General features: G+C 37.3%; 1 protein-coding gene and 1 long non-coding RNA gene across 2 annotated transcripts; both read right to left on the bottom strand.

Moving 5' to 3' along the window:
- Positions 1-5,856: 5,856 nt before the first annotated feature.
- LOC140796369 (O-fucosyltransferase 36-like) lies at positions 5,857-10,944 on the bottom strand. Its single transcript, XM_073149370.1, has 3 exons — positions 9,273-10,944; positions 6,483-6,732; positions 5,857-6,392 (listed from the first exon to the last, which is right to left on the bottom strand). The coding sequence occupies exons 1-3, from the start codon at positions 10,598-10,600 to the stop codon at positions 6,216-6,218; spliced, it is 1,755 nt and encodes a 584-aa protein (XP_073005471.1). The 5' UTR covers positions 10,601-10,944; the 3' UTR covers positions 5,857-6,215.
- A 6,421-nt stretch (positions 10,945-17,365) lies between these two features.
- Positions 17,366-18,215, bottom strand: LOC140796708 (uncharacterized). Its single transcript, XR_012110509.1, has 2 exons — positions 18,058-18,215; positions 17,366-17,969 (listed from the first exon to the last, which is right to left on the bottom strand). It is a non-coding gene; the product is annotated as an uncharacterized lncRNA (long non-coding RNA).
- Between the last annotated feature and the right edge of the window lie 715 nt (positions 18,216-18,930).

Below are 18,930 nucleotides of genomic sequence, written 5' to 3'. Positions count from 1 at the left end.
TGGTCATTCCGAGGAGCAAACAAGCTTTTTCTATCTTGATAAACTCAAGAATGAGGAAAGATCAAAGCATCACAGATACATCACTAAAGATTGTTCAATCGAGAGCCTTCAAAGAAAACTTGAACCAACTACCAAGCTAAGGTCAGAAAGAAAATATAAGACTTACACAGGTAAATGATAATGTTCTTGAGTAAATGTATGAAAGATGAAAACACATAAGAGTGATGGAAGTGTAGGGAATGCTGCAGCTCCAGACAGTACAAGTAACTTCAATGGCGAATATTAGTGATGATATAGAATATGAACAAATCATGAATATCCACATAAATACTCTAATAATAACGTGACTCAGACAAGGTGACATTCATTATTCAACTTCAGCTGCTAGGATATGATATCAAACAGAAGCATTAATTAAAATCATAATTTTCTAGATCCTGGGAAGTATAGCAGAATACAGAAGAATCCTGAAATTTACTTAATATTTCAACTTTCTATCAACCATTATTTGAGAATCTAAAAGGATACAGCTGAAGTTGCAAACATAAAATAATCCAAAGTAACACGACATTCACAAATCAATTTCGAAGTTCCTATTGCCATCTCTCATCAAGAAATGAAATGTCGGAGTAAGAGTATTATTTATATGTACAAGGACAATCACAAATTGGATGTGCTCTTGCATCATAAATTCATAATTTTGCTACAATTATGCTTATAAAAGTATCTAAAGTGGAGGAAAAAAGAAATCAAAGTCTCACCCTGCTAATGCTATAATTGAAGAACATTCTCTTTTGTCAAAAATATTACAAATAAAGACATGATTGTAGGTTAATAGCTTCAACCAATAAAGCCAGCAATTTGATGGATTTCAAGTATATGATGGTCTTACCATGTCAATATTAATGCCTATTTACAAAGTATAGAAACATTGATAAAGGAAATTAGTTCTTGTAGTACAGCCCAAGGCTATAAGTTCATATGCTTATATAATTTTTGGAATGCTTTATAATGTTTGTCAAGAAAAATACAACACTGAAATCCAGAACTGTTATCACCAACAGAATTCAACAACAAAATTTACCACACTGGCATGAGATCCTCAAATGGCAAATTGTTTGGCTCATGTAGGATACTCAATATAGTGAGCTCCCACACTGGTTTCTTGGGAAAAAAGAGGGTGTAAGGTATTAATAATGCTATCTATTCTTAGATAAAAACTATTCTAGATAGCTTGAACAGTACTGTTGCATTCAGATGCTGATCCAAATGTTTTATTGATCATTTTCCATACATAAGAAATTGGATGATTTAATTAAATATAACGACTTCTCCTACATGCAAGTCCTCCTCAGTTGCACTTCGAATAATGGGGGCAGAAGCTGAGGAGAGCATATTTTCGACTCCATTCTGACCTATGTTGCTAGATCAAATCATCAAATCAATATGTAGCATTAGCTTTATTGCTATGTTTTCCACTTCAATTCATTATATGCATCATTACTGACAGTAAGATAATGGCACGGATTACGGATCCTACAGGCTCGACTTTGATCGGCACCAGTTCAAAGAGAATTAATAACAATAAAACTTACGAATTCTGTTTCCACTATGGCCAGAAAAATGTATCGAACAATGCATATCATGGCAAAGATTTTACTCCAACTAACAAGGACTCTCCATGTTGTTGGTATAAACATAACTCCTTGACAAAAACTAGTCTGCTACTAGGAATTGGTATATCAGATATGAAAACAGTGAGCACATTCTGGTTTCTAATCTTGAATTTGCCACATATTTGCTTCTTAGACAATGTGCATTAGGTTCACATCAGTACACTGATATGATTGTTTCCTGTTTTTAAGATCTTAGGAGACTAGTCATATAGTTTAAAAGTTTGCCGAAAATATTAAGTGAGAGAGACAAGAAAATTACAACAGTCAGAACAACAAAGCCTGTCCCAAGTTCAAGTGAGAGAGAGAGAGAGAGAGAGAGAGAGAGAGAGAAAGAGAGAGAGAGAGAGGATACCAATATGGGATACATATATGACACAATACAGATACACAAATAGCACAAAATATGTACCATACATATCGAACACTATTCTATAAGTCATGGGTTGATTATGCATCTGTGGCATGAAACCCTAATTTTTATCCCATTCAAGTTCATAAATTATGCAAACTAAAATAACATTTTGGGTCGATTTTGTTGCAAATAGAAACTTGAACTAATAAAAGACATCTAAATTGACTTCTTTCCATTTTCAAATGTATCTAAAAAGTATCTAGAAATGATCCAAGAGTATCCTCATTGGAAGTGTTTCACATGTACCTATGAGTGTCGTATCATATATGATATGTTTAGAGTTTTGAAGTATCCGTGTTTTCCAGTTAAAGAGAGAGCGAGTAGAATAGTAGATAAAATAGATTCTTTTTTCTACTAAGCCTTTCAATCTTTTACTTAAAAATAGGGGCTTGCATCGAAGTAGCATAATTCTACACATAGTGGAGTTACTAAAAGAAAAAAGGAACATATGCAAAATTTGGTAATAGATCACTTCTCTTGATGAAAGGCAGTCAATTCCTCTTTGCATCATATTCAAATATATGATCCTGAACGATCTCCCTATAGAACAAGTTTTATACATGGGTTCATAAAAGGAAATGAATGCATGTAGATGAACAACTATAAAATCAGATCCTTTATAATCTTTATTTTTCTTTCAAAGGCTACCTAAAAGATTCCATTTACTCCAACCTCAACAATGGGCAACCAATTATTTTGATGCTATCCAACTGTAACATACTTTTGTTGTCCCCAAAGCCTATCTAGTTGCAGGAAACATTTAAAGTTTTAAACCTCATAAAGTCATACCCTTACTTTAAACATATCAAGATCCATAGTGGAATTAGAAGAACTTTCATACTCCAGTTGTAATTTCAAATAATAAGTCCCTTCAAGCCAAGTTACAAAATCATCTCAATTTTGATGCTTATAATAGAAATTATCACTAACTAAGAGTAACTCATTTCTTACCTAGGAGAATAAATTTCTCATATATATATATTTTATGCTTCAGTTACAAGATTTTAGTTTATCTTTTCTTTCATTTTTGGCAAAGAACTTTATATATCCTATTGAGATTTTCTTCTACTCAATCTGTCGCTAGCTTATGCCTCTAAAAGAAGGCAATTCTTTGGTCTATACATTATGAGCTGTCATCTTTCTGCTTCATCTGTACTCTTTTAAAATATAGAGAACTTAGGGCTTCGCATAGTGACATAAGCCAGAATTAAAATTAGAGACCATATAATGATTTTAAACTAAAAGCCTCAAAGCTATTACACAAGGTATAAGAGCTACACTACCTATATATACTTTCCATGACCTAATTGGAGGTAATAACTATAAAATTTATCCATTTTTGTTGTCCCACTATAGCCAGATGCATCCTATGGTGTATCTCAAAATATTGACTTGGAAAACAAACAACATGAGCTTCCTTTACAATGCCAATATCAACATGACATCTGACCATGCACTAGAACTTGAGCAATGTGCATCTTATATACCTCATGGAGAATGACAAGATTAAATTCCTACCATCAACAATTCAACATCATAGGAGAATGATTATAATTTATAAACCAATTACTATAGCAGGGACAGTAATGGAGCTACCACAAAATGTAGGTCTGATTTGCACTACAGCTCTAAATAAAATCCTTCCTTTTAAAAACATTATCTTGCATCAAATCAGCATAATTTGTTTCCCCAATAGTCTCCATTATTTTACAATTATTACGCAGAATTCAAGCATCACTATACAATTAAACCCCCAAATCACTGCGTTAAAAGAAAGGATCGGGTCAAAATTAACCTTGAAGTTCCAAGAAGATTTCCATTAACAATACAAAAGCTCTCCAAAGTTCCAAGAAGCAGCAATACAACAAACCCATTACATCCCAACCAAATACAACCAACCAATTAAAAGAACAGACGAAAGACAAAAGATAAGGTTAATACCATACAAGTCGCGACTATCTTCCGATCGCCATCAGTCGGAGTGCGAAACGTAACCGGGATCATACTCATCGGAGGAAGAAGACGAAGAGGAGGAGGAGGAGGAGAGGAATTGGGATCGGCGGAAGCGGTAAGAGGAGGAGGAAGGGGGGAAGTGGGAGGGATAGGAAGGAGAAGAGGAGGAGGAGGAGGATGGGAAGGGGAGGGTTGGGGGGATTGAGATGGGGAAGCAGAAGAAGGTGAAGAGGGAGAGGGCGAGGCGGCGGAGGTGGCGGAGAGGGAGGCAGAAGAGGAGGTCGAGCACCTGCTCGTTGCTCAGGCGCTCCGGGTTGCACGCCACGTACTGCCACAACTCCGCCGACGACCGCGCCACCGCCAACACCCACGCACTGTTGAAGACCATCTCACTCCTCTTCTCTCTCTCTCTCTCTCTCTCTCTCTTCCTTCTCTTTATCTTTCTCTTTGTTGATTTCTCTCTCGTCCGTCTCTTCTTTTATCTCTCTTCTTGCCGGTCTCCGTCTTTTTTCCGCTGCATCCTCTCCCTACACTGTTTATTAGACAGCCTTGACGACGAAGACAAATTCCTATTTTTCTTTGGACATTTTCATGTGAAACCCTATGATTTAGTAATTTTCGCATAAACCCTTTCCTATTTGCGACTAAAAACGTTTAAAATATTATAATTACCACGTTGTTTTTAAAATATAATATTTGCGAAACTAAACTTTTAATTATGATCATTTATTTTAAGATAAATATTCTCCTCTCTAAACTTCAAACAAAATAATATTTTAATTATTGATATTTGTTGTTAACTTTAACGATATACTCGTTGAAATATTATATTAAAAACTAACTATAATAACAATTATCAGTGAGTCATAGGATATCAGTGATAATTACGATATTTTAAAGATTATATATATATATATATATATATATATATTAGGTTAGAGGGATTAACTGGTTTATAACTTGAATTTTGATTAGACTAAACATAAATTTAGAGTTATCGGATCAGATATACTTTTGCCACCTTACACAAATCCTAGCTGAGCATAGCAAGAGTTTGAGAGATATAATCAGTTAAAATTCTGACAATATTTAAGAATATGCAGAAGTGATCTAACTGTAAAAATTCTAAAAGATTTGATTATATAGTGTGTTTTTTTTTAAAAAAAAATAGTCCCCTATATGATGGTTATTTTACGGAAACACATGTATTATTATGCATTTATTTTGCAAGCACTCTTCTGATGGTTTTTGTTCGTCAGTAAAGAAATGTATTTATAAATATATAAATAAATACATAACTCATGTATACTTATACATAAATAAGTTTTATGTTAAAATATAGTTTGTTAATTACATGAATACAAATAATAATCCAAAAATAATCATATGGTAGGGATCACTTAAATCACTCGTTCGAACTTCTGCTGCTCACAGGAAATGCAATCTCTATAATTTCAAATGTTTTCATTGATGTTTAAACATACTAACTTGAAAATATAAGCGAAGTTATATATTTTTTTTTCCGACAAGAAGGCCTAGAAAAAACCCCAGTTTCACTAAATTGAAATGTTATAATTCAACATTCATGCATATATATATATATATATATTTGTAAACTAATGCTATAAATTAAAATTCTTGACTTCAAAATCAATTTCCACTTCAATATTCTTTATTAAAGATCTCATAACTCATGTATATACTCATACATAAATAAAACATAATTTGCTAATTACATGAATACAAAAACCATCCAAAAATAATCATATGGTAGTTATACTTGCAAAATGCCAAACCAAAGAGAAGAGATATTAGTTACACATCCAAGCAAAATAAAATTATGACGCCACTTAGTTGACAAGAAGAATCAGTGGCCTTACTTTCAAGGCACAAGTGGGAAGGTATTCTCGGACAAGCAAAAGCTAAAATGAAATCTCCTAACTACAAAAGTTTAAAGAACCTCTCTCTCAAAACTAATGCTCTCATTTGCATCTGCTATCGTAATTGTTTAAGATGTAGTGAATAAGGAATCTGGTAAAATAAATCAAGGAGACTAATTACAGAATGTTCTTTTATGCTAACTGAACACAGATATACAAGCAACAAGCAGAAAGCAGGGGAATTACTTTTCCAGAGACTGGACCAGATCATCAAAGCTCATGGCTGTTGTTTTCTCATTCTTGCTCAGCTATGAAATTAGGTAGTTCGCCCTGGCAAAGGTACCCATCGCAGTGGGAAGCAGAACCCCAACCTCTCCTGAGTCGCAGAATGTCCTCGGTGAATGTTGAACCTGATGATCCAATGAAGACATTGGACAATGCACAGATTGCCTTATCCAGCATGGCCTCGACCTGCATTTCACTTTGAATGTCATGCTGAGTGATCTATATGTTTTCTATTGCTAAGAAGATGATAAAGTTCCTTCATTAAGGATGGTTCACCTGACTATCTCCACCTATGTGGTTTCTATATAACAAGGCATCCCACTTTTCGGCATTGTTATGGTCTGGCCTTCTGACAAGTGGGACTGGCTTGTCATTTAACACAATAAATGATTGAAGAAGATTTGTTTCACTCTCAGCTGCATCAGTGGACAAATAAATCACAGGGGCATTGGCTCTCTCAACAACTCGTAATATGCACTCAGCTGCCTGAGGGATAGGGAAAAAGCAGCTCTCCTTTTTGACATTGCTGCAGGCAAAAATGAAAGAGAGTGAATGCCAGAAAATTGTCATCATGTTTCTCCAAATTAGTACTCAACCTATTGAGGTGTGCAATGTTAATTAGGAAAGAAGTATTACAAAGTCACCCAAGAAGGCATAAAAGTATTGTTTACCAGTAGATCAGGAATGTCATAATAAAGTGGATTGCATTTTCTAACATTGGAAAGCAGAAAGGAGAAGCATCAAATGATTTCAACATTTACAAGACAACAATTACAAAACCTAGCGCTCTAATTATTGACAGCTTAGCATACAGTGCATTATCCTAGTGGATCCAAAGGGTAATTTTTTTTTTCTGGGATATAGCTCCTGAAGAAACTTGCCAGATACCTACCTTCAGTATTTTGTGCCAGATGGCATAAATAGCAAGACATGGTAAAGCTTGTACAATTGCAATGCCTTATTTGACATGGAGTATCATGATACTCATGTATCGATCCATAGAGATATGCTGACCACATGCTATAATCGGTTGGCTCATATCATGCCAACGGCAAACCGGCACTGCTGTGGCATCAACAAGTCAATCCTTGGAGCCCACAATCTGCTCTCCTTGTTTCCTAAGCCTCATTTCACTGTTCTCTCGATGTTATGCATTAATTTGTTTTTCTGTTGAGATAATATTTCCTTTATCATTCAGCTAACAAACTTAGTTATCTTCACAGGTCATTTATTCCATACCTTGCATTTTATCTTTGTGGCTTCCTGAGCTCTGTCTCTGTTAATAAGCATTGACCTATACTTTATCACATGTTGCAACAATTCATGCCCACTTGCTCTACTATTGTTATCAATCCCTTCAAACTTACAGAATCTTGGCCTATATTTAGTCTAAAGATTCAATTTCCATACTCACAAAATCATATGTAAGATAAACTTTGATTCCCTATGATTAAGTATTGAGTAAATTTTGGAACAATTTATGTTCGAATTGCTACACAAAGCATGTGCTTAATATTTAATGAATCTCCTAGAACCTATATCATTCTCATCAATATATTGAAAGGCGGTCGCAAGTAGCAAACAATTGCCTCCACCAACCAACACAGTCGCCAAGGCAATCTATCATATGTAATCTATAAAAAATTAAAAGTTATATATAATATCCTAATAGAGTATATATAAAAATTTAATAATAAACTACACCAAAAATTTTCACAAATATTATACTAATACCAATTAGTGCATCACAAACTACTTTTCACAAATATATCAGTAATTAGCAAAATTTTTAGGACAGTGAAAGAAAACTAATTCAAAGTAGGAAAGCATGCTTGCTGTCGAGAGTGAAAGAGAAGAAGAGAGAGCAGAGAAGCTGTAATAGAGATAGATATTAGAGAAGGGAACCTGTACTACTGTAGCAGGACGAAAGAACCGAAAATGAAAGTCAAGAAGAGAAGAAGAAAGATAAGATCTACCATTGCCTGCCGCTGTTGACAGTGGAAGGGACGAAGAGAGCAAGAAAGAAAAGAAAAAGGAGAAAGAAAGAGAAAATTATTGTTGCTTGTCACCGCTACCATTTGCTGCAGCCACTCAAGAGAGGAGGATCGAGAGAGGAAGAGAAGAGATTGGGTTAGGGGATTAGAGCTCAGATCGATCGTGAGGGAGATGAGAGTTTTTTTTTCAAGTGATTCGTTGTTCACCTGCATCCATTATCAACCCTATTAGCCCGACCTGCTGCAATGCCTAAGCAGGCTGCCCAGTCCGCCAGGCGACAAGGCAGCCCATCCGCCCGCCTTAAGCAAGCTACAAACTAACTTTGCGGGGCGGTTGGTGCGCCTCTGCAAGCATTTTTTAAAACACTGATTCTCATATGTAGATATTGAAGTCTAACTTGTGGAAGAATATGAATTCTATTAGTAGATTAATAAAGATGAATTAACAGGGCCATAACAGAATCAAAACAACAACAATTTTATCTTTAAAGCAATAGAGAAAAGGATCTTGGTTGCTTAGTGTGTTAAAGACAAACAATAGACTGCACACCTCAGATCAGCTAATAAGTTTCTAAGAGCAAGATATCATAACAACTCACAGGCCATTTGCAAATTCATTTCCGAACAATAAAAATGCAACATATTATGACTATCTCTTTTATATCTAACTACACACTCGAATGCAAAATACCAATCAGACCAAGGAAATTACCTGTGGAGCAGGATATATGTGATACTCCTTTGGCCAAATAGTCATAATTGTTGGAACAAGCTAATAGAGACCTTTGACTATACAAGAATAACTAACTATTCAAGATCAAAAGCACCATACAATAAATTGGTTAGACAATATTAACAAGAGGAAAATTATATATTAGGAGGAAGCACTACCAGAGGTAACAAAATTGTAAAATCCATCGTCAGCATAACATTGTCAACTAATAACTTCTAGAGTGTCTTAGGATGCAGGATCATAACAGTGTGACTCGAAGGTACAAAATATGAAGTCCTATATATTAAATGCTAAATAGCATGAAAGACTAAACGAAAAGATAGAAGTGAAAAATCTTACCAGAAACTCAGGTACCCATGCCGACGAAAATGCAGAGCTACGAAGTTACCACCCAAGAAAGTCTGCACAAACCGCTGTGCCGTGAGCATGATAAGCTTGCTTGGTTGGATCACAGTCTTGCATTTGTGAGCAAGTGGACCGCCTGGCTGCGTCAGCCACTCTTCCTCCACATCGGCATAGAACATATCCCCAATAGCGAGAACCTCAGCATCAGATGAGAATTTAGGCATAATATCTCCAACCACTCTCTTCTTTGGCTCTTTCAACTTGGCATCCTCAGGCCAAGCTGCCTCAATCTTGCCCAACGAGATACCCATGTTCTTCAACCTCTTAATGTGCTCCTCATCCAGAAAACAAGGAGGCGAAGCCATGTAACATATAAACCCATCTATCTGCATCTTATTCTTCTTCACTTCAGAAAATTCCTCAAATGGCATCACAACCTTCCTACCAAAACATTCATTAATGTGATTGATATCCAAAACCCGGTCATATTGGTAATCGAACTTGGTGCTTGGCAATACTAAGACGCGATCAAGAAGTGCAGCAAAGAGCATGTGCTTCTCTAGACAGATCAAATGGTTGGACATCTGACCCGACAAACAGATCGCAAACAAGAACTTGTCTTTCTTCGGCTTCCACTCAATCGTCCTTCTTCCTGTGGGTCGATCGATCTTTCTACAGACATCGACGGCCGAATGCGGAAGATCAGCACCCGCACTGTCATCTAAAGGCTCCGATGTAATGTTTCCAAACCGATGCGAGGAAAGCAGAGCCTTTTGGATCTCCTTGTTGATCTTGATCTGTTCGAGCAGTGCCGATCTGAACTCCATGGCGGAAATGGATAGTGACGAATCTGGCAGATCAACCTTACTCGAAGTGGAATTCGAGCTCATGGACGAAGGAGCTGAAGCAGGCGAAAGACGCGAATGCGCATCGGGAATCGTGCGGTTCCAGAGTTTGAGGAGGCCCAGTTGCTGGTCCCTGAGGAGGTACAGAGCGCGGAGCTCCGCCTCCCGCATCCGATCGCCGCCGCCGTCATCTCCGCCGACACGGATAATGGAGACGCCGCGGAAGAGGCGGCCGAGATCGAGGGAGAAGAATAGGAGAATAAGGACGAGGGGAAGGCAAATGGCGAGGAGGAGGTAGCGCTTGGTGGACCAGAAACCCCCGCTAGCGACGGCAGCGGCGGTGCGGCGGACAATGTCGCCAGAGATCTCGAGTGCGGAGTGGCCGCGCGGTGGTTTGGTCTCATTCTGCGGGACTAGATTCCGGCGAGCCTCCTCGTCCTCGTCCTCGTCGGAGGAAGAAGAGGAATCCCTCTCCATTAGTATAGTTAGGGTGTGGATCAATCCGAATGCAACGGAAGGATATCTAAGGGGGGTTCTTCGAGGAGGAAGAAGACGAAGGCAGGTAAGTGATACCGACAGCGACTATCGAACTGTCTATTTCATCCGGTTGACGGGAGAATATTTAATACGGACCGTTCGATGGAGGAATGGATGAGGATGGAGGGTGGTTATCGGCTTCCATTGTTTTGAGTCCAAAGGAAGTAGGAGGGGGGGTGGAAGGTTTGTGTCAGTGAGGTTGTGCTCTCAATGTCAAGGGCAAGTTTCCCATCTACGAGTGACAATCAAGAGTCAGTAGGCACATTAATATGCATGATTCATCTAATTTTGGCTTGGCACACAATAACCTTATTTGAAGGGTTTTCCCTTCTTTTTTTCCAGGTCACCACCAGTGGCTTATTTCTAGGAGAGGAAGAAAGAGTATATGAAGGAAAAAAGAAACAAGGGGTGCTGATGTAGGAAAGTTAAGAAAGAGACAATGAGACAAAAAAAAATAGGAAGGAAGGAGAAGACTATAGAGGAATGAGAATAAGATAGATGAGAGGGGAAGAAGAAAACTAAGAGACTGGAGAGGAGGAAAAAAAGAAGAGAATAATGTGGACTGGGCAATTCAGTTGTGCACATGATTAGGGGTGTAAACTAATCAAGCTCAAATTTAATTTCGAGCCTAAACTTCAAGATCAAGCTTAATTTGCCATATTTTTGAGCCGGCTAGATTATTTTGGCAGCCCTATACATGATAAAGGTGATCATGCATAAAAGCTCACTCGTTCGGTTGAAACAAGAATATTTTGTAAAAATTAAGCATAATAGTTAAAAAATTTTTGTAAAAATAGCTAAAAATATCTTGGAAATTCTATTAAGCTTAGACAACCCAGCTCGCTCTTTCACGAGCTGATAAGCGGTAATACGTTAGACTATTCTAGCTTAGTCTGACGCACTTGCGGGTAGGTTGCCGAACACAGTGCTCAACCTAGTTGGCCTGATGGGCCCGGCCGATTCGATGATCACCTCTAGCACATGGAGAGAGAGTAAGGAGAAGAAAGAATCAAAAGGTGGGTTTCGAGTAGGCTATTGAGCTGAATAGAGTTTGGGTTAGGTGAGAATAGAATCACGCTTGGGCCAGGCTTGCTTGGTCTAAGTAGGCTTATTTTAGGTAAATCTTTTTGATCGAGCTAAAACTCATGTGAGATAAGAGAGTGTTTTCAGTACAATAATGTTAATAAATGTGTCTTACATATGATTTGTGTTCTCCATAGTGATTTTTTACTTAGTTTGTAAATAAAAAAAAATCCTCTCATTCTCCTTTCTTCGGCCCAAAGAATGCAAAAAATCAAGCTATAAGGCAACAACAAAACGGTACTAAAAGCTCTATCTCGCAAATGGGGGAGTTTCTGCCCGGATAAGAAGTGAAGACAACGATGACAGTGGCAAATTCATCGAAGGCCGATGAAAGAGGTCACTTGGCGTTGTCTCTCCCAAGGCAACAACTGAAAGAGCTTCACAAGGTGAAGATTCTTGGACCAGCACAATGTCGACACGAGGTTACTAACCAACCAACTCTTTAGCGAGGTTGAAACACAAGAAAAGAAAAGGAAAGAGGGGAAGAAGAAAATGTTGCGCACGTGCTCGACACGTGCTCTCGAGTTTTCCTTTTGGATGTTACACTTATACTTGAGCTCATTGTAGAAAGCAACAAAAGCATTAGGAATAGAAGAACATGAAATAATCATAGTCATCTAGCATAATAATTATCAATATAGTTTCACTGAACATTTAATCTTAGTAGAGAGATAAAAAATGTGGTATTATCATCACCATCAACAATCTAATTAATATAAGATGTACTATGCTAGTTTATATTAATATGAGGAAAGCAATGTAGTTATGATTAAGAGAAGCCATCTTAGAGCTATCAAGCGTAGGCTGAGGAGCCATTCTCTCACTTTCCTCTAAAGATGAAATCTCTTGGTTCACTCTGTTAAGATTAACCTCCAATTGATCTAAATAGGAGTGATTTCAACACTGATGGAGCTAGGGGTACTTCATAAAATTCAAAAACCCTTTATTTCCTTTCAAAATTTTGCATCTTTTTTTGTTTTTATTACAATTCTCATATCAAATGATAAGGAATAGAAAATTAGAACAAAGAATGAGAAGAAAAGATATAATTAATGTAGAGGATCAAGAGAAGCTAAGTATTATTTTAACTAAAGAAATAACCAAATATTGCAGTTCTTGATTTAGATGCATAGTAAAACTGCTTCAATTTGTATCAATAACTATTTATACTCTTGGAAAATAAAAAAGTTTTTGGCAGGTGCGTTCGAACGCCTGATCTCGCGTTCGCACATATAGAGAATGTGTTTTGGCCGTTTGAACCTGATGGGAGTGCGTTCGAACACACTATGGGAAAGTTGAGTTGTAATAGGTTTTGTTTAGAGTTTATAGATATTTTGCTAGCCTCTATATATATGAAAAAATAGACTCTTTGGATTATTGATTATTGAACATTCGAGTTGGTTTCATCTAGGCTTGAGCCATCTTCTCCCACCTCCTTTCTCTCCATTGGTATTCAACCCAAGTTCTTATCTACGGCCGAGATTAATTCTCCGTCGCTTCTCCCTACTCTCTCTAGCAACTAGCCCTATCTAGAAGCTCTCTTCTCCCACCTCATCTTGTTCAAAACACCATTTACCATACCTATAATCATCTCCATAACACTAACCACATAATCCACGTCCATCCTGCTACCTCTTGACCTTCGATTATTATTTCATATGTAACTTTTGATCTACTCATGCAATTGCCGTGATTCTAGTTGTGTTAGATTCTTAACTCATAGAGGAACAATATTTCCAAATATCATATCAATCCAACAATTAGATTGATCCCAGTTACCTTTATATGTTCCATGCCAATTTTTGTTCAGATTATCAAATTGAATAGAAACTCATCTTCACCAAAGGTGACCGTAACAAGTTGGTATCACAGCTAAGCTTTCCTTGGCACACATCCAAAATGACGCCAACCACTAGATCTGTGGTGGCTCGAAGAAGAGAAGAAGAAGGGGGGACATTCACGCACATGGGAGATGAGGCAAGGTGGACCTCGCCGACGAGTGTAGTTTGTACATAAAGATGATGATGATCCCTTGATTGAGCGAGATGAAGAGAAAGATTGAGAAACTAATAGAGGATGTCGAAGGAATCATGTATGACTAGATAAGCACCCACCTCTGATTAGAGCTAGAGCAAGATTTGATCCCAACCGTGATACCAGCATCTACGGGCGCACCGTTCGGTTAGAGTTTTCAATTTTTCAAGGTAGAGATCCAGTTGATTGGCTCTACTGTCCTAAACAATTCTTTATCTTCCAAGTTATAGATGAGGATCAAAAGATTCTTCTTGCATCTTTTTACCTAGAGGATGTAGTGCTATGGTGGTTTCGGTCGGCTATAACAGATAGGTTGATCAAAATGTAGGCAGAGTTTTATCGTTTGGTCTATAAATGGTTTAGATCATCGGGCTATGAAGACTTTCATGTTCTCTTAACAAAGACAGTCTAGGAGACAATGATGAGAGCCTACCAAGAGGAATTTGAACGAGTGCCTAGCTTATGCACACCACCATGGTCGAATATTTAGCTCAAATCCACATTCAACGCTAGTTTGCGGGAGGACATTCAAGCTGATGTACGAGCACTACGATCTATAGATCTAGGGCAAGCCATAGAGGATGCTTTGCTCATAGAAGACAAATATCAAGCACTTAGTGGGCACTCGAGGCAATCATGGAGTAGCAAGCTACAACCAATATTGATGCATGCACTTGAGGGCTTGAATTACATGCATGCAGCTAGGTAGCAGCCGCCCTTTCGTATTTCTAATGATGTAAAAACAGCCCCTAGAACTCCTATGAAAATTCTAACACCTGCTCAAGTAGAAGAGTGAAAGGCTAAGGGATTGTGATTCAGATGCTACAAAAAGTTCACAACCAACTGGTATAGTGATGTTGATTGATGGAGAGACCAAAGAGAAGCCGAAGAGATTACCACTAGAGCGTAAAGAAGGAGCTTCTAGTGGAGTGGCTTGGACGGATCACCGACAAGGTGACATGAAAGATAAAGGATGACTTGATCGATTGTAACACCAAAATACGTATTCAGGTATTTTATCTTTTTATATACTTTAATGCTTTTGTTTATTATTATGGTGAGCCATAATATTTTATTCTATTATTTTAATCTTCTAATTACTAATATATGCAAGATCATGTGTTTGAGTTGAAATATGTATTACAAATAATATTTTTGAGCTTTGACTTCTATGATCTTCAAAGTTGTACTTTTATTATTAAATTATTAGGGTATGGTAGTTGCTAGACGAAGATGATAGCTACGGTTTGAAATATCGGAAGACTTCTACGATTACGAATTACTTCTAGAAAAATAAAAACGATCTAAAGAAAAAATAATTTGGCTAAAGTCAAATTCATTTCATAACTCTAATTAACATATCTCTAATCCTCCTATTTATAGGACTAAAAATTTCTAGCGGACCGGATCTACATATAGTTTATTTGTTTTATTTAAATTTTAAACTAATAAAATAAAACTAACTAACTAACTCAATTTGACTTAACTTGATTTAAGTGATCATAATATTTTATAGTTAAATTTCTTTGTTCAAATTTGAAATGGGTAGTTCGTCTATTTCGGAGTAGTTGGAATGGTTGGAGGGATTTCATTATCGTCTCGTTTAGTCTATTTTTTGTCTGAGGCGTGGGAGAGAGTAATTAAATGAAGTTCGCGATGCACACGTTGATTGTGATGGCATGCACGTGTACAAATTAATATTCCTATATAATTGAAATAGATTGAAGCAAGAGTAAATAGAGCTATATTTAGTTACATTTAAAATCGGCCGACTGTATCTCCGTTTCTCCGAAAATTCAGAATTCAATCTACAAATATTAATTTGGGGCCTATAACAACCAAGCTCGTTCCCCTCTTTTTAAAAAGTAATATATATACATGCTTAAAATTTAAGTAAAAAATAAAGTCTTTTTATTCTAATTTTTAATTAGAATAATAAATTTATTTTTATTATCACAAATTTCTATTCGAACGGCTCTCCATTACCACCCTTAGCTGTCCGCCGCAACATCAGATATTAACTATTCTGGTCCGTTCGACCGTCCTCCACTATTTTATTTTTATCTTTTCATCTTGAACTCTTATGTACATGAAACTAAAACTATTAGATCCATAACTCGTGAGGTTATCATTACAAAATTCTAGATCGGTCAATATTTAGTTCGTAACATTAGTTTCAGAGGCACTATTCCTTGGACATTAATGAACACATCATCCAAGACAAATATGAGGAAAATTGCAACTATGGAGGACTAATAACTCATCTCCATATCGACGGGGTCTTCTCCGGTAGCGCCACCATGCCAGCGACCAACAATGATGAGCCACTAGCGTTGGCGATGATGATATTTATAAGTTTTCAGCCAAATTGAAGGAGAACTCAAAGGAGATCCAAACCGCCATCAAGAACTCAATCCAGGCCTTACTAGCTGTCTTACACTACTTTGCGCTGCCAGCGCTGCTGGCTATGTCGAAATTGCCCCAGATAGTGAAATAAATCCAACTCGTGAAGAAAGGGCTGAACTATCTAGAACTGCGACCAAAGCACCACCTCCCGCTCTAGTGGAGCTCTTGCCATCTCTTCTAACCACTTCCACTGCTAACGTGACATCGAAAAAGCTCCCAGCTATGGCCCCGACATCGTCTTCCCCACTCGTGGTAGAATCTAGGGCCAAAACCCTAGTTTTTTACCAACGGTGATCTAGGTGCTCTTAATCCAAGCCGTCATATCCACTCCCTTCTTCGAACCATCTGCACCCAAGTCATGGACTAATTTGTATGTATTAAGACCTAGGCTCGAACCACCTATGGCTAGATTTTGGCCTAAGCTACTCATAGTTAGGGCAAACTATGGCTCAAACAAGTGAGCCATAAAGCATAACCCACCGTAGGGCCCTCCTCCACGTGGTAGATGAGACCCACACAAGATCAATGACATATATTTTGAGAATGATAGAAGGTATGGAAACCAACATAGACATCTTGAGGACAATGTGTCATAAGCGTGGTGCATTGTTATGATCCAATCATATGAGTTAAGTTAGTCGAGTCGATTTAGTCCAATCAAGTCAAATTGAATTAGCTAATTAGCTTTATGTGAATCTGGTCTGCTACAATTTTTACTTCTATAAATAGGAGTAAACATGTTTTGATTAGAATCATGGAATGAATTTGAATTTAGCTAAATTATTCTTTTCATTTTTATCTTTCTATACAACCGTTAGATCGTCCTTATCTTTCTAAGAATATATCATAATCGTAGAAGCATTCCAATCTTTTAGACCATAGCCACCTTCTTTCTCTAGCAGCTATCTACCTTATGATCGTCCACCACCATCCTTGGCCATCAGCCACACTTTGATAACTGCCGCAACATTTAGATATTTACTATTCAGTCTCATTCTGACATTCCTTCACTATTTTATTTTTATCTTTTCATCCTAACTTCCAATTTTTATGAAACCAAAATTATTTGATCAGTAACTAGTGCGACTACTATAACAAAAAAATTTATTACTTTTTTACATCCAAATTTATCGAGATCTGATTCATAACAAAAAAAAATAAAAAGAAAGAAAAAATATCTCAACCTACCAAACCTTTTTATACATTTTTATGTATGAAGTACAAGATATCTCCCTCATCAAACACAAACTCTCTCTCTCTCTCTCTCTCTCTCACACACACACACACACACACACATTTTCTTTCATTTGTCTTCACAGTACATGTAAAACACTCGTAAAAGAAGACAACTCTATTATCACAGCGATCGAGATATCCAATTCCCACTGAGAGGTTGTGAATTCATGTATCCAACTCGTCTCAATCGTTGTACATGACGTAGTTTGAAAAACAACACCATCATATAGGTCAGAAGAAAATAAACACTCTCTCCTATTTTTGTACATCACTCTCTTTCTCTAGCAAACGAAGGAGAAAAAAAAAACTATCTACATACACCATCATATTTAATCTCGGAAGGAGTTCGGCAGTTGTGTAAAACTATCTATATACAACCATAACTTACTTTCCTTCTTGTTATTATCATCTCTGTCATCCTGGAGGTTGAGACCTCATCGCTTCAGCCGCAACTGCGGCGGGTGCGCCTCAACGACGATCGACCAGAGTGTCTGCACATCCTCGCATGGACACGACTTCACATCATCATACAGAATGTAAATCCCTCGCTCTATCATAATAACAACAACAATAGAAACATTAGTCGTTGTTCTGAGAAGAGTTGATCATAAAACGATAGAAAGAGAGGAAAGGCGTACTCTTTTTGTTTACAGAATGCATGCGGAACCACAGCTTCTTCATTGGGGCGAAGAAGGATTGAAGCCAACCCATATGGAGGAGGGGTAGTGAGAGATTGCTACTGTTTCATTAGTAACGCAAAGTGGATAGTAATGATGGCGAGGAAATAGAAGAGAGAGAGAGGGGGGGGATTGGAAGAGTAAAAGAACTTCTAGCTTTAGGGCTTGGGGTGAAGACTATTTCACTATTAATCCTTCTGCATGCTACAATCCGTTTCCTTTTAGTCCAATCAATCATACATGTTTGCAATTCTCTTTTCTTTCCCTTTTCTTGGTATAGTGTCACTTTCCACGTCTCGCTCTTCCCTCCCAAGCTCTCATTCTTTAGCCCAGAAAGCCATTTCTTGCTCTCTTTGTCAAAAGATAATGGAGAAAGAGATACAACAACAACGAGACAAACAAACAATACTGACATAACGGAGAGATGCTACGTCAAATTCTTATAATTGAAAATAAATACCATTTCTCTAACGCTGCACCAATATAATATGAATCTCTTACATATGTATATGTGTGCATATAATTAATGAGCAATAATTAATTTAGGAAGTCTAGCTATAATTAACCCTTAATTACCTTCGGGGTCCAATCTAACACAAGGAGCTAGTGATAGTCCACCTATCATTTACTTTGTCAGCAGAAGAAGCCGTAGGTCTCTTGCAAGGAAGCTCTTTATTAAATTTTCAGACATTGATATCTTGCTAATGGAATTTAAAAATTCGTTTTGTGGTCGGCAAAGAATGTGCGTGGCTCTGGGTAGATGTTAATAAATTAAGCCGATGGCAGTTTATGTGTTATGTCAAGTATGAAGCAGTTGAGCCATCACCATAATGG

This window comes from Typha latifolia, chromosome 10 (assembly GCF_019914945.1).
Source record: "Typha latifolia isolate L0001 chromosome 10, TyphaL0001v2, whole genome shotgun sequence".
Lineage (NCBI taxonomy): Eukaryota > Viridiplantae > Streptophyta > Magnoliopsida > Poales > Typhaceae > Typha > Typha latifolia.
Note: the sequence above shows the minus strand (reverse complement) of the source record. Positions and strands in the feature narration are given on the sequence as shown.

What these genes read in the sequence shown, in the direction of transcription:
- LOC140796369 (XM_073149370.1), bottom strand. Translation starts at nt 10,600, where the DNA reads ATGGAGAGGGATTCCTCTTCTTCCTCCGACGAGGACGAGGACGAGGAG. An exon ending in CATGGGTACCTGAGTTTCTG is followed by an intron (nt 6,733 to 9,272) that starts GTAAGATTTTTC and finishes TTTTGCCTGCAG; the next exon opens with CAATGTCAAAAAGGAGAGCT. An exon ending in ACATAGGTGGAGATAGTCAG is followed by an intron (nt 6,393 to 6,482) that starts GTGAACCATCCT and finishes AGTGAAATGCAG; the next exon opens with GTCGAGGCCATGCTGGATAA.